At 56.2% G+C, this 20550-nt stretch overlaps 5 protein-coding genes across 5 annotated transcripts; 2 read left to right on the top strand and 3 right to left on the bottom strand.

The window, feature by feature from the left end:
* Window positions 1–625: 625 nt before the first annotated feature.
* On the bottom strand, window positions 626–2561 carry MONBRDRAFT_5834 (uncharacterized protein; the record flags this gene model as incomplete). The annotated part of the gene is made up of 2 exons (XM_001743035.1): window positions 626–1853; window positions 2218–2561. 2 exons carry the CDS (start codon window positions 2559–2561, stop codon window positions 626–628), a joined length of 1572 nt encoding a protein of 523 aa, XP_001743087.1.
* A 2036-nt stretch (window positions 2562–4597) lies between these two features.
* MONBRDRAFT_35919 (uncharacterized protein) lies at window positions 4598–10703 on the top strand (the record flags this gene model as incomplete). The annotated part of the gene is made up of 20 exons (XM_001743357.1): window positions 4598–4756; window positions 5050–5172; window positions 5357–5419; window positions 5545–5815; window positions 5950–6199; window positions 6398–6466; window positions 6604–6775; window positions 6886–7159; window positions 7240–7323; window positions 7512–7750; window positions 7891–8235; window positions 8379–8443; window positions 8524–8709; window positions 8876–8969; window positions 9070–9251; window positions 9341–9491; window positions 9619–9745; window positions 9837–9943; window positions 10056–10148; window positions 10298–10703. 20 exons carry the CDS (start codon window positions 4598–4600, stop codon window positions 10499–10501), a joined length of 3258 nt encoding a protein of 1085 aa, XP_001743409.1. The 3' UTR covers window positions 10502–10703.
* An 829-nt stretch (window positions 10704–11532) lies between these two features.
* MONBRDRAFT_5832 (uncharacterized protein) lies at window positions 11533–12054 on the bottom strand (the record flags this gene model as incomplete). The annotated part of the gene is made up of 1 exon (XM_001743034.1): window positions 11533–12054. The coding sequence occupies one exon, from the start codon at window positions 12052–12054 to the stop codon at window positions 11533–11535; it is 522 nt and encodes a 173-aa protein (XP_001743086.1).
* Window positions 12055–14294: 2240 nt separating this feature from the next.
* MONBRDRAFT_2085 (uncharacterized protein) lies at window positions 14295–15140 on the top strand (the record flags this gene model as incomplete). Its single annotated transcript, XM_001743356.1, has 2 exons — window positions 14295–14379; window positions 14524–15140. Coding segments are annotated over 2 exons (702 nt in total), but the record flags the coding sequence as incomplete, so codon positions are not given.
* A 705-nt stretch (window positions 15141–15845) lies between these two features.
* On the bottom strand, window positions 15846–20238 carry MONBRDRAFT_35918 (uncharacterized protein; the record flags this gene model as incomplete). The annotated part of the gene is made up of 4 exons (XM_001743033.1): window positions 15846–16333; window positions 16439–19435; window positions 19560–19815; window positions 19932–20238. The coding sequence occupies 4 exons, from the start codon at window positions 20236–20238 to the stop codon at window positions 16123–16125; spliced, it is 3771 nt and encodes a 1256-aa protein (XP_001743085.1). The 3' UTR covers window positions 15846–16122.
* Between the last annotated feature and the right edge of the window lie 312 nt (window positions 20239–20550).

Raw genomic sequence — 20550 nt, 5'->3', positions numbered from 1 at the left:
GCAGCAAGCGGCTGTCGCATCGGTGGCAGAGGCGGGGAGCGGAATTGATGAGCAGTTGAATGTCACGCGCGCTCGTGAGTGGCCACAACGATGAATCACAACACGTGTTCTTCGTTGTCAGTTTGTCAGATTCTTATAGCATGATGACATTGTCATCATTTTGTCATCTTGAACCAAGCGATCAATTCAGGTCGCTGTTAACACAAGGCGGCTGCCTCGGGCAGCGCCTCCCAAGCTGGGTAGAGAGGCTTATCCCATCGCCTCGATGGTGACACAAAAATAATAACATGCACAAGAAAAAAAAACATTTCAAACCTAGAAAGTAAAAAAGAGGGTGGAAGAGAGCAAGCTAAAGAGTAACCAAACGGTAGGTAGATAACAAGACAAAACATTTTTCTCGACGCTTGGCGCTGAGATCCCAAACATGTGCGCGCACACACACTGTACATACACTAAAAAGTTTCACATGGATGAGCCTGACATCAATGCGAATGCCCTGTCATCACGTGACGCAGGCATAGAAGAAGAGAGCAGTATCAAGAAAGAGAAAGAGACGAGACAAAAGACTGCTGCATGCGACGGGCCGCGATGGTATCGGCTTATGTGGCTGTAGTTGGTCAGCAGACTAGTTGCCCAGGTGGGCAAAATCGTTGTGCAGGGTATGCAAGTCGGGAAGGCGACTGCTGTCGTTGAGCAAACACAAGACCGAGTGGGGCAGCTCCTGTGGCTGATTCCAGCCCAGGCGCAAGTGGCGAAGGGTTTTATTAACCTTCAAGAGGGCCACCAAGTCCTGCTCCACCTCAGCGCTGTTGACTTTGCAAGACAGGTGGACCACGCGCACGGTGGTATTCTGGGACAGGGCACGGCAAAGACAGCGCAGATGGGCAGCAGTTAGCGACAAGCGGCCCGGAAAGGACATGGCCACACCGCGGAGTTGAGCCAGAACCGCCGCTGCTTGCTGTGCGTTCTGCTCCTTGAGCGCTTGATAAAGCCGAAGGTAGTCGTAGGGATCCGCACCATGGGTGTCTCGGGGTCGGGCCTCCACGTTGGCCTGGATCAATTGCTGTTGTACGAGATCGTTTCCACACAGGACAGCATAGTGCATGGCAGTGCGTCCGTCCAAGTCGCGGGCACCCAAGTCGTACCGGCGCCCCAGGCACTTGACAAGATTAGCGTGCGTCTCAAAGTTGGGATTCTCGGCGCCATTGGAGGGAAGTCCACCCATGGCGGCTTGCATGATGGCATTGGCCCCGTTCTTATCCACGGCCGAGAGGTCCGCTCCCTTCTTGGAAAAGAGGCAGCAGATGAGGCCCCGCCCATAATGACAGGCCGTCAAAAAAGGCGTCAGACCAGAGTTATCTCGGCAGTCAATCATGGTTGGGCACCATTGGACGAGGGCATCAATGGCTTCGAGACAGCCACCCTGGGCTGCCAGGTGTAGTGCCGTTTCATTGCGCACGTTGGTGTGACCCATGCAGGCGCCTTGGGAATGAAGGTACTTCATGACGCACTTGCTGCCACCGAGGGCGGCAAGCATAAGAGGGGTGTTACCGCAGTTGTCCATGTCGCGCGAAGAAAAGCCGCGACCAAGAAGAACGGCAACCAGTGACTGGTGGTTGCGCAGGCTAGCGAGAAGAATCGCGTTCTTGCCACACCCAGCTGTCTCATCGCGAGATGAGCCATTTTTGAGCAGAAAGTCCAGAGCATGAACGTGGCCGTGAAAGGCTGCCAAGAGCATGGGTGTGGCTGCAACGCGACCATGTCGGTGTTTCAAATCGGCGCCTGCAAAGACAAGCGGTGCAATATCGCGCAGCGAGGGGCTAAAGTCGCCCTGCGCCAAGAATTCCACCAGCCTGCAACCGCCAAAAGGGAGCGCGCTCATGTGAGTTGGAGAACAAACCCATGGCTGAAAAGCGGGGGAAGTTTTTTTTTAAGACAATAAAAAAAAAGAGAGGGGGGGTGTTAAAAAAATCGTACTTGGCAGTGAGGGCATCCTTGTCATACGGAGGTAGGTTCCACAGGACCGAGCAACACCGTTGCCAGACCTTGGGGCGACGATAGACAGCATTGTGCCTGTACGGATCGTCAACCATGGCCAGCGTGAGTGGTTGACCAGCTTGAAAGCATTGCGTGCCAGGCTGATGGCGCAACATTACAACACAGAGCAGCGAGAAGCGAAGACAAAGAATCAGAGAAAATAAATGAAGAAGCACGCACCAGGTACGGCAGACTTGGGAAGCTCGAGCCAGGGACACGGGGTCATTGGAGAGGTATTTGAGGATGTTATCGAGGACGTCGCTGGGCAGCAAATCGTAACGGGCGCGGGTTTGGGCCGCACAAGGAAGATTGGATTTGAGGGCCAAATGAAAGCGGTCAAGATTGCCGTCACGGCGCTCGAAACGAGCTCGGGCCAACGCGAGAACACCGCCAAGAAAAGATTCAGGGCTATCGCCATACAGGCGCTCCGCACAAACCATGAGCGAGGTGCGCACACACTCGTCTGGGATGGCAATGGCGGCGGCCGAGCATTCGCCCCTGGCCAGGGAGCAACTATCGCTCATGACCACGGTCGAGCCGATCCAAAACAACACAAGGAGGCACGGAGGCCCCGTGCGAGCGTGGGTATGTCGTGTGTTTGAAAGAGAAGAGGTGCACGGTCGCCGTCGCGGTCGCCGTCGCACGAGAAATGGAGGCTGACGACAAACGGCAGCAACGAAAGGAAGGAGAGGCGAGTAGAGAAAGGAGGGAGAGGGGAGAAGGTGAAGAGTTGAGGGACAGTCGTATCTGGAAGAAAATGGTAAGCGCTGCCTTGGGCGGGAACAGTTGGCTATCAAGTAATTTTGACGATGATGCGGCAATGATGCGGTCCTCAGTCAAATGACGAGTTTAGGAGGATAAGGAGAACAAGAGCACAGGATTCTTGAGACCCCAGAGGTCGAGCTCCGGTCGGAGAAGGAAGAGGGGGTGGGGGGGTTGCGAAGAGGGCAGGAAAAACCCTAATGGAGACCCCAATCCGCGATTTTCAGGTGCAAGCCAGGGCGTGACAGGTGTCGGTCGGGCTTGGACCGTTGCAGCAGCTCTCGCACGAACGGAGAACGGGTGGTTTAAGAGCAGGGTATTTGCGAAACAGAAGCGTTTGCAAGCTGTGCCTTATCAAAGATCAGAACGGCGTCGACGGCCAAGGCTCTATCGGCGAGCAGCAAGAAAGAAGACTTCAAGGGGCCGCGTCCAAGCACAACATCAACAGCAGCAGCAGCAGCAGGGAAAGAAAAAAGAAAAAAAAGAAAATGGCGATCAAACGCAGATAGACAAAGCAATGAGAGACGTGAGATGAGAGCGTAACATGAGCACATTCAAACGTCACTACAACAGCACCCCAACACACTTGCTTTTGTCTCTCTCTCTCTCTCTCTTTGTGGCTCTCTCTCTCTCTCTCTGTCTCGTGTATTCATTTCTCTCTCTCTCTCTCTCTCTCTCTCTCTCTTTCGAATGACGCGACTGGTTCATTATGATGAGAGAGATGGTTAGTGGGCCGTCATACCTCGTGTGTGCCGGCAGGGAGGTTGCCAACCGTGCACAATGGCAGGCGGATCGGTAGTACTCGTGGGCGGGCCTTGGTCAGCTGCTGTTGACGGCCAAGATGGCCCTCGATCGCGACTTGCTTCCCCCGTATCGACCGGGCCCGCTGCCGTTTTTATGGTTCGGTTCACCCCCTACAACGTCATTCTCATTGACGATGATGCGACGACGCAACACAACAACGCCTTGACACACGCACCTGAAGGAGTCAGACACACCCAAAAGTGCAAACCTTTCCAAAATGTCAGTTGGTAGCGAAAGTGGCAACTGCGATGATGAAAATGACGATGATGATGATGATCGCCGTTGTCAGCAAAAATAATGATCCTGCAAAGTAAAAACCATCCTCCTTTAAATTAAACTGGGGATTGCTCAATGAAAAGGGCTGACAACTTGGTGCCATCTGCACGCGCAGGCACATGCTGACATTGCACTGCGGTGAACGCCACAAGCCACAACAAGCCAAATGCATTACAAAGCATTATTGCTCCAGTCGTCCAATTGATCGTGTGAGTCGAGGGTCAGCTGATGAGCTAGCTCCCAAGAGAGCCGCCCAGATTCGCCGTCCTTTGGCCCTCCTTCCCCGCATTTTCACGACGGCTGCTCCAAGCCTGTGGGTGGATAAGGACATCAAACTTGACGCTCGCCCTCTCGGTTGGACCCGGCTCTGGCAGAGCCTCGGCGAGGTGGCCACGTCACCACTCTTTCTTTCAAAAAAAAATTTTTGCGTGATTGTTTGCAATTGCTTTTGTTGTTTTTGCTGACGCTCTCTGTCTCTCTCTCTCTCTCTCTCTCTCTTTGTTTCTCGTTTCTCTCTCTCTCTCTCTCTCTCACTCTTCTCCTCTCTCTTCTCCTTTCTTCTCCGCGTGCTCGGGTTCAGTGGCTCTGTCTGTCTGTATTTTCACTGATTCGTGCCTTGCCACCTGACCGGATCTCTCTCGTAGAGGGAAGGAACCCCTTTCCCATCTTGCTAGACTCCGTGTGGATCCGACGCACACTTTGACCTGTAGCACGCACCATGTCGGCCAAAGCCATCTATGAGTGCGAGGGCAAGCGCCTTCTCGCGCAATGGCTGCCCGAAGGCACTCCCGGTCGTGACAACTTGTTGGTGGCCGACTTTGCACATGGCTTCAACTGGGAAACCATTGAAGCCGCTCATCCCTTCCTCAGCAAAACTGTAGGTCCTCGCACACCCTCCATGCACACATTGGCCCAACCATGAGCCCATGCGCTTAATGCGCTTTTGCATAGCTCGTCCCCCACAACCCAACACGTGCCCTTGCGCCTTGCCTCCAAACACCACGCTGCCCTTTTTTCACGTCAAAAGAAAAAGTGCGGACAACTTTTTTACCCAGCTATTGCCTAATCACACCAAAGAGCACACGACATCGACCCACCTCACTCGCCCCGCGCCCCATGATTTGCCCTTGTGCTCACTCCACGCACGCTTCCTCCCCTGCGTTGGAACAGGAGCTCGTCGCCAAGCCTGATCAACTGATCAAGCGCCGTGGCAAGCTTGGTCTCGTCAAGGTCAAGCTCTCCCTCGATCAAGCCAAGACGTGGGTCAAGGAGCACATGGACAAGGAGATTTCTGTATGTCCTGCTGGTCTATCGTAGCCCGCGACAGGCCCATCCTCCTGGCCGCCGTCCTGCTTGACACTCGTCAGCTGGCTCGTTCCGGTCAACCTTGCTACATCCTTCCATCGCTCTCAACCTGACGCTACCGCCCGCCTGCCATAATTTGTCGTTGCGCCCCATCACGCCCTCACTGACACAGATTGGCAAGACCACCGGCAAGCTCAACCACTTTGTCATTGAACCCTTTGTGGCCCACACTGACGTTCGTCCCCGCTTCTTTAATACCTTGCCCGAGCCCAGAGGGACTGCCCGCCCTGCTTTATGCTCGCCTCACCCCGCCCCACCCATGCCACTCGGGCTCGGTCTGGTGGGACTGTGGCGCCGCAGAGTGATGAACACTATCTTTGCATCTTCGCTGGCCGCGAAGGCAACACGATCATGTTCTGCCACGAAGGAGGCGTAGATGTTGGTGATGTTGATGCCAAGGCTGCCAAGCTCGTCCTGGACATTGATGAAATGCCGACCGAGGAGAAAATCAAGTCGACGCTCTTTGCCCAACTCCCCGCCGACCGTCATGCCCTGATTGCTACTTTTATCGTCAACCTGTACAAAACTTTTCTCGACCTGCACTTTACCTATTTGGAAATTAACCCTATTGGTAAGATTTGAAAAAAATGAATTTAGACCGTGTCCTGCCCGCACGCGTGCATCCCTCGACCGCTCTTCAGACTCACCACGTGCTATGCGGTGCCCCTCCCGTCCCGTCTCTTAACTGGCCACGTCCAACACCAGTGGTCGTTGACAACGAACTCTACGTGCTCGACCTCGCCGCCAAACTCGACCAGACAGCCGAATACCTTTGCAACGACAAATGGGGCAACATTTCCTTCCCCCCGCCTTTTGGTCGCGACGCACTCCCGGAAGAGGCTTACATCGCTGAGCTCGATTCCAAGTCCGGTGCTTCCCTCAAGCTCACCATCCTCAACGCTGAAGGGCGCATCTGGACCATGGTGGCCGGTGGCGGTGCCTCGGTCGTGTACAGGTTTGTTCAACCCTCATTGCTCCCGACTGCCTTGCCCACTTGCAATCTGATCTCCTTCGAACCTGTGGCGCGTGTGCTGCGACCAGCGTTTCTCATTGAAACGCCCCCTTGTCATGCCCACATTGAATGCTTTGACATGCCCTCCTGCCTCGAACTGACCTTCACATCATTGTTTGCGTGCTTGAAACACTAATGTAGCGATACAATCTGTGATCTGGGTGGTTCCACCGAACTGGCCAATTACGGCGAATATTCGGGCGCTCCCAGGTGAGCGGTCAAGCCTCTCCTTTCTTTCATTTTTTTTCTTCCTTTCGTTTCTCCCCTCGCAACCACGCGCTGGCCTTCTTTGCCTCGACTGATGTATGTGTGTGACACTGTTTGCCGCCGGGATGACGATCCCAAAGTGAGTCACAGACCTTTGAGTACGCCAAGACCATTCTGACGCTCATGACGAAGCAAGCCCACCCAGAAGGCAAGGTGCTCATCATCGGAGGTGGCATTGCCAACTTTACCAACGTGGCCTCCACCTTCAAGGGTATCATTCGTGCTTTGGAAGATTTTGCTGCCATCATCAAGGTGCCATGCTATCCCTGCCCGCATCCGTTGACGCTCTGCACCCTTTGGCATCGTACCCCGAGCAGTTTGACCCATGCTCTATTTCGGTCGCGGCTTGTCGATATATTTAGGAGCACAACATTCGCATTTTCGTGCGTCGTGGTGGCCCCAACTTTCAAGAGGGCCTCAAGCGCATGCGCGACGCCGGTGATCGTCTGGGCATCCCCGTGGCCGTTTACGGTCCAGAAACTCACATGACCGCCATTGTCGGCATGGGCCTTGGCACCCGCGAAGCCACCATGCCTCGCACCGAAAGCTCCTTTTTTGATGGCATCTTGACGACATCGTCTGGCACGGCAACGCCGCGCACCGAATCGACCGCTGGCCAGCCCGTGATGTCTTACGGTCTGTTCCACACCCGGCACGTACTTGCAGATTCCCGACGTGATACTCAATCTCCGCCCGCTCTCCCTTTGTGCCCGCAGCGAGCGAATCTGGCGACTACAAGCCCCTTTTTACCAACAAGACGCGCGCCCTCTTCTTCGGCATGCAGCCTCGTGCCGCACAGGGTGCGTTGGACTCGAGCTACGGGCCTTGCCTGGTGATCCTGCTGCCGTGCCTCTTTTTTCGATCACACAGACCCACGACGGCGACGACAGTCGTTTCCACATGACACACTTTCCTCTGTACCTACTCGTACTGCAATGACTACGACCACTGCCTTGATCTGACAACATGATCTCGTTTCATACCATAGGCATGCTTGACTTTGACTTTTGCTGTGGTCGCGAGGAGCCTTCCGTGGCCGGCATGATCTACCCCTTCAGCGGCAACCACTCGCAAAAGTTTTACTGGGGCAGCAATGAGGTTTTGATTCCCGTCTTCCAGCAAATGGGTGAGGCCATGGAGCGCCACCCAGACGTCGACGTCCTTATCAACTTTGCCTCCTTCCGCTCAGCCTATGAGAGCACTCTTGAGGCCCTTGAATACCCTCAGGTGCGTCAAACTTGTCAACCCGAGGCGAATGCGCTGTGTGTGTGTGTGTGTGTGTGTGTGTGTGTGTGTGTGTGTGTGTGTGTGTTTGTGATGTGCACTGTTTACTCAAGTGCACGTATGGCCGGCCTTCCACACCCCAGATCAAGGTGATTGCCATCATCGCTGAAGGCATCCCGGAGCACCTGACCCGCAAGTTGATCAAGGTGGCCCAAGCCAAGGGCGTTACGATCATCGGTCCGGCCACTGTTGGTGGCATCAAGCCTGGCTGCTTCAAGATTGGCAACACTGGCGGCATGATTGACAACATCATCTCTTCCAAGCTGTATCGCCCTGGCAGCGTGGCTTACGTCTCGCGCTCGGGTGGTATGAGCAACGAGCTCAACAACATTATCAGCCGCAATACCAATGGTGTCTACGAAGGCGTGGCCATTGGTGGCGATCGCTATCCAGGCTCGGTGTTCATTGATCACCTCTTCCGCTTCCAGGTACGCGGCTGCGCTGATGCGAGTCGGCTTGGGAAATTTTTCCCACCTGGCACCCATTTGCCAACCTCAGGCGGTGGCTCTTGGCGCAGCTTGTCGTTCCACTCGTGTTTCGAACTAATCCTATGGCCATTCGCACCGAGCAGGACGATCCGGAAGTCAAGATGATGGTGTTGCTTGGTGAGGTTGGCGGAGTCGAGGAATACGAGATGTAAGTGCCTTGGCTCGTACGCACGTGACCTCCGCACGGCCCAGGCGAGAATTCACATTGTTGCGGTCGTTCATTACCAGCTGTCGCGCCATCGCATCTGGGCGTTTGAATAAGCCAATTGTGGCGTGGTGCATTGGCACGTGTGGCTCCATGTTCACCTCAGAGGTGCAGTTTGGCCACGCTGGTGCCTGCGCCAACAGCGACATGGAGACAGCTGTTGCTAAAAACAAAGCGCTCAAGGAGGCTGGAGCGATTGTGCCTCCCAGGTTGGTGATGCGCCCGGCCTGTAGCCTCGGGTTTTCGTGTAACTGGCACCTGTCGTCGTGCGTGATGTGTCTGTTTGGTGGACGCCGCCATCATGGGATCGGGGGCGGGTAGTTTTCACGTGCCCACAGTGCTGACTTTTTTCTTTCGTGCTCCTACGTTGCACAGCTTTGACTCGCTAGGCGATGTTTTGAAGGAGACCTATGATCGCCTGGTTTCGGATGGTGTCATCGTGCCCAAGCCAGAGCCTCCGCCGCCTCGCGTACGTGACTCGTGCGGCGAGTGGAATGGACCTGCACCAATCTGCATGCGTCAGCTTATTGACTGTGGCAAATGGCTTTGTTGTTCGCTGCTTGTGGTAGGTCCCCATCGACTACAAGTGGGCCCAGGAGCTGGGGCTGATCCGCAAGCAAGCCAACTTCATCTCGTCCATCAGTGACGAACGCGGTGAAGAGCTTCTCTACGCTGGCATGTCCATCACATCCGTCTTTCAGGAGGACATTGGCATGGGCGGCGTCATCTCCCTGCTGTGGTTTCAGCGCCGGTATGGCCTTACTGACGTTTGACCCTAGTGTGTTGTTGCCTATCTCACGCCCCCTTCGTGGTTGGGTCACCTTTGTATTACATGCGTAGCTTGCCCGCTGCGGCTTGCAAGTTTATCGAAATGAGCCTGATGGTGACAGCCGATCACGGTCCGGCAGTCTCTGGTGCCCACAATACCATTGTAGCTGCGCGTGCGGGCAAGGACTTGGTCTCGTCCATCTGCTCGGGCCTGCTCACCATTGTATGTCGCGGATGAACGTTGGACGCGCAACCTTGAGCCGCCTGTATGACTGTCCGCTGGCCTGATGGTGCTGTGCTCTGTGTGCGTGTGTCAATGCCTGCCTCTACTGCCATGTCTTGTGTCGCAGGGTGATCGCTTTGGTGGTGCCTTGGACGGCGCGGCACGCATGTTTTCTCAAGCCTATGATGCTGGGCAGAGCCCGCGCGAGTTTGTGACGGCCATGCGCAAGCAGCACAAGCTCATTATGGGCATTGGTACGGATGGAGTGGTCGTTTTTTTTTTTTTTTTTTTTTTTTGCCTGCCTGTTGGGTGTTAAGAACTGACTGTTGTGTAAATGATGCGTAGGTCACAAGGTCAAGTCGGTCACCAACCCAGACATGCGTGTGGTCATCATGCGCGACTTTGTCAAGAAGCACTTTGAGAAGACTCCCCTGCTCGACTATGCCCTTGAGGTACGCTGAGACATGTCTAGCGTGCGCGCTGTATACGCTACGCGGCGCGTGCAGCAGCATGCAGGCGCAGACATGTACATCTGACACTGTCTTGGGCCCGTCCTGACCGCAGGTGGAGAAGGTCACGACGGCAAAGAAACCCAATCTCATCCTCAACGTCGATGGTGTCATCGCCGTGGCCTTTGTGGACCTGCTTCGTGAATGTGTACGTTCGGTTGTTTATTTGTGTATCTGGTTGTTTTGGCGCCTGTGGTGGCCTCTTTGTTGGCCTTTTGTGCATGGTACAGCAGGTGGCCAGTCGGAAAAAAAAAAAAAGACCGATTACTCATCTATGGTATGGTGTATCTTGTGTAGGGCGCCTTCACCCGCGAGGAGGCAATCGAGTACATTGAGATGGGCTGTTTGAATGCGTTGTTCGTCCTGGGCCGTACCACGGGTTTCATTGGTCACTGGATCGATCAGAGGCGTTTGAAGCAGGGCCTCTACCGCCACCCATGGGACGACATTTCCTACGTGGCTGCCAAGCCCGTGATGATGTCTCGCAACGTTGATGCCTAAAAACTTGTGCCTCCCAACTCTTCCCCGTCTCTTTATTTGTCTGTCTGGCCGTTGGCAGTGGGTGTCTATGAATGAGTTTCGGTACCTTGCGTGCAAGCGCCTGGCTCTTGACAAGGTACTTGGACGGCCGCCCCGTGCTGAATAATCAGGTCCTCCCCAGGGCGTTGTGTTGTTGCTTGTAGTTGATGGCTTGAAAACTATGGCACCTTCCTCTTGACATGTGCAATGATAACATGCGAATTTTGCGCTAATTTTGCGCTAATTTTGCGCTATTTTTTATTTTGTTTTTTATGGGAGGTGTTTGAGGGGGATACACGATGAAGACGTCCCAGACGTCCATATGGCTTTCTGACGTGACATGGGCCTTGTCGTGAGGTGTGTTGGTGGTGATTTTCTCCGGTAGAAACGTCTAGCGCGCATTGTCAGGGACATCAGCAGGTCGAACAAATCTCAACAAGTGCATACCCGAGCTCACATCTGGACTGTGGTGATGGTGTTGTGTTGGGACTGTGAGGAACGACTCTATCGTGCAATAAACAGTCGAGGTTGCTCCACCTCGCCGTGCATTCCTGTTTGAACCGCGTGTGCGAGCGGAGCCCAGAGAAATGGCCACGAGACGAAACGGCGACAATGGGAGAGACACGCACGGGCCAAGCCGCCTCGCACGGACATGCACACTTCGCCTGCTCAATCTGAATTTAAAGCAGCTGTTCGCATCAACACTGGTGTCAGCCCACAGCGCCGGCGTGTCACCGTTCACGCACCAAGAACGAATGCACGACCGCATTACATGTCACAGATTCCAATGCGAGCAAACAAAATTCTAGCCTCGACTTGATCGAGCGTCCCGAGTGGGTACCACTAGCACATGACCGGCACAGCAGACCGAGGACGTACTCGGACAGAGCGCGTCCTCGACCACCGAGCTCATGGCTATCGGCTCGAGAAAGCAGGGGCGTGCAGCAGAAGGAGCATGGCATATAAACAGGGCTGGACAGGGGGGAGCAACACACGGCACTTCAGCGGAGAGCTCAGCTGTCAGCGAGCCGAGAGGCGTCAAAAGGGCCCAAAGTGACGAGCAATTCACTGTCATGAAGACCGGCAAAGTGAGTTGCGCGATCAAAAAAGGGAGACTCACGCAAGTCCGTGTCAAGTCGCCGGGCGAGGGCGCGAAAGAGGGCCCAAGAGGGTTGATTATCGCGAGTGATGGTCGCTTGGAGTTGCGTGACGGCGGCGCAGCCGGGGCGCTTTAACAGGTTTGTCATCATTCGCAGTGCCAGCCCCTGACCTCGTGCATCTGGCCGCACCGCAACCTGCCACAGAAAGTAAACGTCGGGCTGCGAGGGTAGTAGGTAGCCCGAGATCCAGCCAACGGCCTCGCCATGGCGGGTCGCGAGCGCGCACGTCTCGGCAAAGTGTGTGCACTGCAGCAGGTTGGCATAAGCCGAGTTTTCATCCAACGGTGGGCATGCCGCAATCAATGCATGAACACGCGGGCCATCCTCTGCCTTGGGCTGCTCCACCAGCACCAGGCCCGCCTCACGCGCCGCCATAACGGTCCACTACGGTCCACTACGGTCCACGACGCCTTCAGCGTGAAGACGCCAAGTCGTCAAATCGAAGAAAAAAAAGCAGAAATGCATGATGACAATTCGGCACAAGAAACGCTGACAACACAAACGGGACAACACAAGCGTGCATGCATGCGACTCACCACATGAACGATTTACTCATGCATGCACTGACGCCTTTTCCGCGCAGCCGTCAGGTTTCCGGGCTAAGGCACATCTCAAGTGTGTGCGCTGCTTGTTATCGAGGAGTCCTGTATTGTAGGAAAAACAAAAGCTGTCCGATGGGACGAAGGGCGGACAATCACAATGTAGTATGAAGCTGAAGCGGTCCATAGGCACGGGAGGGGCGGACATGACTTAGATTGAATGGTATGTGTGGTTTGTCGCTCGCACCCTGATTTGGACGGTGTCCACCTTCCAAGGGGCACCAAACGCACAGACCCGGCTGAGACCCCCCCCACCTAAAACCCTATGAGCGACCGAACACAGATGCTCGTGCGCACATTTTCACCCTTTTTACACGGGAGCTCGAGGTCGCCATCCCGGTGCGCATGCTTCTCCCTCTTTGTCCTTTCTGCTGTTTTTCTTATTGACTTGATGATAACGATCCTCTTGTCAACGCGTGGTGTCGCCTCCTCATTCACCGAGCATCCGACTGAAGGGCGAGGATTGTGACCAGTTGGGCCCGGTTTGACCAGTTGCCTTCCGCTACGCGTCGCGGTGCACCGTGAGCCACGTTTCTCTCTCCCTTCAGTTCTTTGTTTTTGGCCCCAACTGCCTGCCTCTTATTACGGCTTGGAACACACCGGCCAGAGGCCATCCATCCGCAGCCGCTCGCCGTTTGCAAGACCGTCGCCGGTCGTTGGTCGTCATAGCATCCGTGAATGCTGTGAGGGCGACCACTTGCGGCCCAACACCGCCACACAAAGTGCCGTCCCGTGCGTGTGGTCAGTTACACTGACGAGCCTCAACCTTCGACTGAGCTCGGCCCCCTCGCGGTTGGCCAGAGCCACGGTCGAGTTCCTTTCGACTCTGCTACCATGGCCAGCCTGTCCCGAATCGGCGGCGGCACTGCCGCGCGTCAGCTTGGCACCACTTGGCGCTGCGTCGAGCTTGACGGTGCTCCCTATTATCTCAAGTAAGCAAGCGCCCATGCCTCGCGAATCAACACACGACCGAGAAGGCACCCGAGGCGGCACAGTAACGACAACGTCACAAAAAGTTTTGGCAAAGCACAACACCTGACCCACAGTCATGTTCATGAGCTTTCCCTCACACCACGGCGCGCTCGCTTGAACGTCCTGGTACACGACGGGCAATGTGCCATCGTGTCTTGCAGTGACAACTTGAAGCTAGCCTGCACGGCCCTGCCGGGCAAACGCAAGCTGAAACGGGCCACAAAGGTCTCCATTGAGAGCGGGACATATGTTGTAACAGTAAGCCCCCGCACCCCCATCCAGCCCACTCCACACCCACTTTTCGGCCATCAACAAACCCCACTCAGTCTTTTACCCGAGTGTGCGACCTCACGCGTTCTTGTCCTGAGCGTAGCCGCGACCTAAGGGTCTGACTGAAGAGTGGGAGCAAGCCGTGTGTTTGAATCCGGATGGCTTTGCTGGGTAAGCCCGTGTGATCTGAGAACCTGTTGGCGGTATCCATGCACGCATTTGCATTTCCCCCAACCAGACGCATCGCGCATGCTACGCTCATCGCCTTTGGTTTGGGTCTCATTGACAACTTGTTGTGTCACACTTGCTTCGCACTGTTCCACGGGTTGCAGCGGATTTGTGTACCACAATACGGAAACAGGAGCCACGTCCAAGGAAGATCCAAGGCCCGGGCTTCTCTTAGGTGACGACCCCTTGCCAGCTGGCTGGAGCCTCAACTTTGACGAGGATGGCGACATGTTCTTCATCGACCACAACAGTGGCATTACGACCTATGATGACCCTCGCGTCGTCTGCAGCACCGGCGAGGCATCTGAGGCTGAACGCATTGCTGAAAAAGAGACAAACCGACGCCAACCTGGTCTTGACGATCCAGCCGTTCCGCATCGTCCCGTGGTCGTCCCCACAGAGGCCACACCCACGGCACCAACGTCAGAGCCGGCTCCGGCATCGACATGGAAGATTGCTGCCATCAATCATAGCGGCTTTAATTCGCTGGCACAGCACCTGACGCCCAAGGATCGCCTGCCCGACGAAGTCATTGGCAAATCGCTCAACCGTTACACTAATATCTTGCCCAATCCACGCACTCGCGTTCGCCTTGAGGATGAGTATGAGCCGTGGACCTCCGTCAGCACTTGTGCGTTGCATGTTGCCAACCCCCGCCCCCCATGTTTATCCATGTAGCGTGTCGCTGTGCGCGGCGCTGCCATGTTCTTGCCTCTTTGTTCATTGTATCATCATCTTATCGTCGCTTGACGCGCTTTTGATGGCAAACACACAGACATCAATGCCAACTACATAGCCGGGTATAGTAGCCAGCCGCGCGAGTACATTGCTGCCATGGGACCGCTGGACAACACGATTGAGGCCTTTTGGCGCATGGTCTGGATGGTCAAATCGCCAGCGATTGTCATGACCACTCCCATGATGGAGCAAGGCCGGGTCAAATGCGCCCGATACTGGCCGACCGTACGCTACAACGAGGCCAAGAAAGTGGGCGATCGTATCTACGGCCACATCTCCGTGGCCGTTTGCAGCGGTGAACAGCATCCAGGTTACATTCTGACCCACATCCGGCTTCGCAAGGGGAAAGAAGAACAGTTGCTGCGCCACTATTGGTTCCAAAACTGGCCCGACCACGGCGTGCCTTCAGCTGAGGGTGCCCACCAAGTCATTGCCATGATGCAAAATGTCCGCGCCTTTTGCGAGGAGCAGCGGCAAGGCCCTCCTATCGTGCACTGCAGCGCCGGTATCGGACGCACCGGCACCTTTATAGCAATCGATCAAGCCGTGCGCTGCCTCGAGGAGACCGGCGAGGTGGATTGCCTGCAAATCGTGGCCAATATGCGCAAGCATCGCGGTGGCATGGTGCAGCACCCTCAGCAGTATGAGTTTATCGTCAAGGCCTGCGTGCACTACGCACGTTCCCAAAGCAGGCCATATGACATTGTCGAACTGGAACGCACCAGCCAAGAATTGCCCCCCGTGCCTCCCCATCGGCCCTCCCTGTCCGGCGGTCAGGTTGCACTCAATTGGAAAGCCACTCTTAAGAGCAAGAAGCCACAGCACATGGCCGAGCTCATTGCCCACGGTCGACCCGAAAATATGCCCGAAGAAGAGTGGCAAAGGCTCAACCGCAAGTACCGCAAGCAACAAGCGTCTGTCCGCGCTGCCAACTCCATGCGCCGACACATTGACGAAGCTGAAATGCACGGTAAGACTTTGTTTCTCGACCTTGCTTCCAACACCGTCAACACTTGGCGGAGCTCACGCATCAATTCGACGTGTGGTCGCAGGCGAACTCCGCTTGGGCACGCTCTCTGGCGGCACCAACGACGGTAAATACCGACCCACTATGAAGGCTATCTTTGAAGACAAGTAACGGCGGTGAAAGAGCGACGTGCGTAGCATTGGTGTGCCTATGTCGTCTCTTCCCCTGATTGCTGTCTGCAGATATCCAAGAGTGCTCATCGCGTTGATTTTTTCAAGCCTATCTAATCGATTCCTGCCACTTTTTCCTTTTTTTTTTTCATGTTGTTAATTTCCACATTTGGACTGAAAGAAGGGCTATGTCGCAGTCAGATCAAAATTTTCACATTGATTTCTTTCTGGAAACAAAAACGGTGCTTGTCGAGCGACACATTCACGGGGTGCAGCCACGGCAGTGAGCTAGGATAAGACCAACACAAAAGAGGTCGAAACGGGAAACTCAAGACTCAAACAAAGCGAAAAGAAAACAAGGGCTTCCACGACATAACACGCAACATCTTCACAGAGAAAAGTTGGCGGTCTGCTTGTCAAGCCTGGATCCGCTGAAGCTTCTCTCCAAAACCTCCGAGTGACCACGTAGACGCGTCCTGCGCACTGAGCAAGGGGCGTATCATTCAGCGACCGACTGAAACATTTTCATCCGATCAGCAAAGGCCATTCGCTCGGGGCGGCGAACACCACGTGGGTTCGAGGAAGCGCTTGTAGCCGACACTGATGTGCGGCGTCGCTCCAAATCATGAAGGGACACGCCCGTCGAGCGCAAGCCTGCGTCGGCGGCAGCAGAAATACCTGTTCCCAGGCACACTGAAGCACGGTTGGCGCTACGCAGCACGAGCAACAGTCACGGTAAGACACTGTGAGGAGCAGGCCCGGCAATGCAGCGATCAATAAAGCCTCGTTCAAATGCATGCATTTCAAAGACTCACCGCGAGCGAATGGGAGGAGGCGTGGACGAATCCAGTTGCGCAGCACCAACGATGGAGTGCCGGGATGCAGAGGTTGCACGTGTAGCTGATCGACGCAAGTGAGCCGAGGATTCGGAAGCGGGACTCACAGCTGGGGCACAGGCCGGCGCAGCCATGCACTCCTTCTGAGCTGAAGAAGTTGTGCATGGCATCACTCGAGGCGCCGGCGATGTGTTTGTGGAGCTGGGGTTCCGGTGTGGCTTGGGGGCAACGACGGGAGAAGTGGGGCGAGCAGCGTTGTTCCTAGCCGGTGAAGAGGCATCAGCGGTCGACACAACAGCTTTGGTTCGTGGTGCTGGGATGGGCGTTCGTGGCTGGGTCTTGGGCTTGACTGGGACGGTGGGGCTTTTGCAAGGCGAAGAGTTTGAAGTTGTGGGTGGAGACACCATAGTTTGGGTCACGCTTGTAGGCACAATCGGTTGTGGCTCGGCACGAGGTGATGGTGTAGGCGCTGAGCTGGAGGAGCGGCGGCGAGGCTTGGGCAGCACCCCCTGCCGTGTTGCTTGGGCCACAGGTGTCTGTGCTGCGGCGGAGATTGACTGGAGGATCTGCTGCGCCTTCAGCACTGCTGTGCGATCTTGACCTTGGGCTTGGTCCTCAGCTCGGGCAATAGCTGAGAGTAAGCGAGAAGAGGGGCCTGAGGCGCGGCGTGGCTTGGGCAGATCACCTCGCAAGCCCAATGCATTGTAGGCCTTGTGCACTTGTTGAGGTGTCGTTGTGCCATCAGTGGCAGAGCTGTTTGGGCTGGGGCTATGAACTGGCTTGGCAGTAGATGCACTTTCTGAGATGAGTTCCAAAACCGAAGCCTGGCTCTCCGCTGGGGTCTCAGCCTCGGCTTTGGTCTTGGCTTGAGCGTTTTCTTGGGCTTGAGCCGCGGCTTTCGCCTTGGCTTGGGCCTCAGCCTCGGCCGTGGCCTTGGCTTGGGCCTCCGCTCGGGCCTGTGCCTCGGCCTCTGCTGCCTGGGCTTGAGCTCGGGCCTGCTCCTCGGCCAATGCCCTTGCTTGAGCTTGAGCTTGAGCTTGAGCTTGAGCTTGAGCTTGAGCTTGAGCTTCTGCTTCAGCTTCGGCCTTGGCCTTGGCTTGGGCCTGTGCCTCGGCCTCTGCTTGAGCCTGTGCTGCGGCCTCAGCTGCTTGGGCTTGAGCTTGGGCTCGCTTCTCGGCCATTGCCTTGGCCTCGGCCTCTGCTTGAGCCTGTGCTGCGGCCTCAGCTGCTTGGGCTTGAGCTTGGGCTCGCTTCTCGGCCATTGCCTTGGCCTCGGCCTCTGCTTGAGCCTGTGCTGCGGCCTCAGCTGCTTGGGCTTGAGCTTGGGCTCGCTTCTCGGCCATTGCCTTGGCCTCGGCCTCTGCCTTAGCCTCGGCCTTGGCTCGAGCCTGGATGGCTTGCTTGTGCCCAAGTTGAGTTAGAGCCAAGGCGCAACCTGTCGACAAAGCAACAGCAACGGTGTGGTTCGCCAATGCACTGAGGATGGTCGGGTCGACGTCGAACAAAGCGTCCAGATCTCCTGGCGTCTGTGCCCAGCCATCATCATCGTTCTCATCAAGCGGTGCCGCCAGCTCTTCATCATTGCGGTCATCTGTTGGACAAGGGATGGAGAGATCCGTAATCTCGCAGTCGCCCGTGGCGGTCAGCTCCAGACTGCGCCCTGCAGGAACACAGGTGGCTGAACCCGCGACGGTTGGAGCATGCACTTTGTGCGGGGTGCGAACAGCTGGGATTTCAGCTTCTGCTTCACTCTCAACCAAAGACTTTTGGGTTGGACTGTGAGTGTGCCAGCAAGCGTCATCCTGTTCAACTGAAGCATTAATCGTTGTGGCGCTAGTCTCGGCAAGACTCCGACGGATGCCCGTCGCGGCAGCTTCGGTGGCCTCAACCAAAGTGCTGATGAATTCGTCGTCCAGTTGCCGTGCAGCGGGAGAAGCGAGCTGTGCAGCAGCATCCGCGGCAAGCAACCCCTCGGTTGGCGTCAGGCGCTTGGGGCTGGGCAGTGGCGACTCACCCATGTACAGGGGGCTCTCCCGTGGCGAGGCGTCGACCAGATACCGATCCCGTGTCAAAGCGGTCATAATGGTGGGGGACATGAGGGACATGTCGGTGAGGCCAACGCGTTGAGCCAAGCGGTACGACTGTGCAGGAAGGAGTGCATCCGTATCGAGGCCGGCATTTGCGGTTCGCCCAGTGCCTTTAGGGGTGGTGCAGAAGAAGAGTTGCTCAGCCAGCTCAGCCGAGATCGGGGTCGTCTCCTCTTGCGTAGCCAGGCCGGCCACAACAAAAGACTGAAGGCGCTGGGCCCCCAAAGTCACGTTGCACTCGTTGCGCACCAACATGGGCTCACTGGAGAGGACGCCGTCAAAGCAGACGACCGCGCCTGGATATGCGGCAATGGCGATTTTGCCCGAACGAACGAGGAGTTCGCAGTGCACAGCAAGGACACCCTTTTCAGGGAAACAGACGTCAGTGCGGTCTGGGTCGGAGCCGATGATGTGTACGCCTTCCTCAAGGCAGTGTACGATCAGACGACCGTCTTCAAAGCGCTGGAGCTGGGGAGCGACGGTGCTGGCCTCGAGCAGCAAGCTGTCAGACAGACCGGCCACAGAGTCGACGGTGGTGTCGGCATCGACATCACTGTCACAATCGGTTCGAGGGTGCGTGCCCCGGCCGACGGGAGCCCGAGGCGTGGAGGGCGCATGCACGTTGCGACTAATGACTGTGTCATTGAGCATGGAGTCAGACGGAATACACAAAGGCAGGCCGGCGCCGGATCGTGGTTGGTCTTGGGCTAGGGTTTGCTGATTGCTTAGGGCGACAGGAAGGGACTCGTGTTCAGGGGCGTCCACAAGCGTGTCCAACGCAGGGCTTTGATCCCCCACAGGCTCAAGCACGGCTCGGTCAGAGGAACGCCGGCGGAGGAGTCGCAGGCCGCTGCCGCGGCGCGAGAGGCGCAATGGAATTAGCTCGAATCTAGAAATAGACCACACAAGTCGGCAGGTCGGTGAGCCAAATTGTTGTTGGGTTGGTGTTTGTGCGCGGGGGTTGCAAACAGGTGCGTGGCGGTGAGATCATGGGCAGCAAGGGGGAGTCGCACCGGGTAAATTTGGCGTCAGCGCGTTCGGCCACGAGCACGGGCTGTTCATTGGGGTCGAGCAGAAGAGCTTGCGAGCTGCGGCGCTTGAGCATGCCGGGAAGGCGGGACTTGATTTTGGTGCCATCCTCCTTGAGTGGGACCAGGCGCAGGGCATACTGGGAGGGATCACAGTCCTCAGCCAGTCGATTCAAGACCTTCTCAATGACCTGACGAGCCGTGTTGTGGCTGGCCACAGACACGCTTTTGTATTCCACGCCTAGTGGGGCGACGTTTGAGCGCGTGAGCAGATGCAGGCAGCTCGATCTAGCACACGAGACAAGGTATGTTCCGCGGGCGGGCAAGTGAGCGAGAGCCATGATCCCTGGCGCTTACCGGGGATGGGAAGCGCTTTTGCCGTGTAGATGCGGAGGGAGACCACGGTCTGGTCACGGCCTACAAAGGCTGTGCCGGGGGCATACAAGCCGGCGTTGGGATCGAATTTACGCAACCCCAGGTCTTCCTGTCCGATCAGTGGCAGAGCAGGGACAGCAGGCAGAAGAGTGAGGAGCGTCGAATCGGATGACAAGGTGAGGAGGAATTCCCGCTTTTCTGAGCGCTTTCGTTGGGCGTTGCATGCAGGTGGCCTTACGCAGGATGGGCGGCGAATTTGGTTCAGGTTTGGTTGCTGGGTGGCATCCATCCTCTTGGTGCTATTGTCTGATGGTGGCTGCCGCGGCTCGTCTTGCTCTGGGAGAAGCTGCTCGTTTTTGTTTTCCTCGAGCTGTTGACCTGCTTCCACACCGCTTGGGTGGTGGAAAGGTGTGGACGTGCACTATGATATGATGATGGCCAGTCTGCCCTCGCCTTCTGGGCTCGCAGTCACGGCGGGGCGGAGGAACCAGATGCAGATGCGGGCGAGAAGGGAGAAAAAGACCGATGGTGGTAGCGGTATGTGGTGGAGTGTGTGCGGCCAGACGCGATGTATGCTCTGCACACGACGAAAAGTGGCCAG

This window comes from Monosiga brevicollis, genomic scaffold, assembly GCF_000002865.3.
Source record: "Monosiga brevicollis MX1 MONBRscaffold_3 genomic scaffold, whole genome shotgun sequence".
In the NCBI taxonomy this organism is placed as follows: domain Eukaryota; class Choanoflagellata; order Craspedida; family Salpingoecidae; genus Monosiga; species Monosiga brevicollis.
This window is presented reverse-complemented; position numbering and strand designations above follow the sequence as displayed.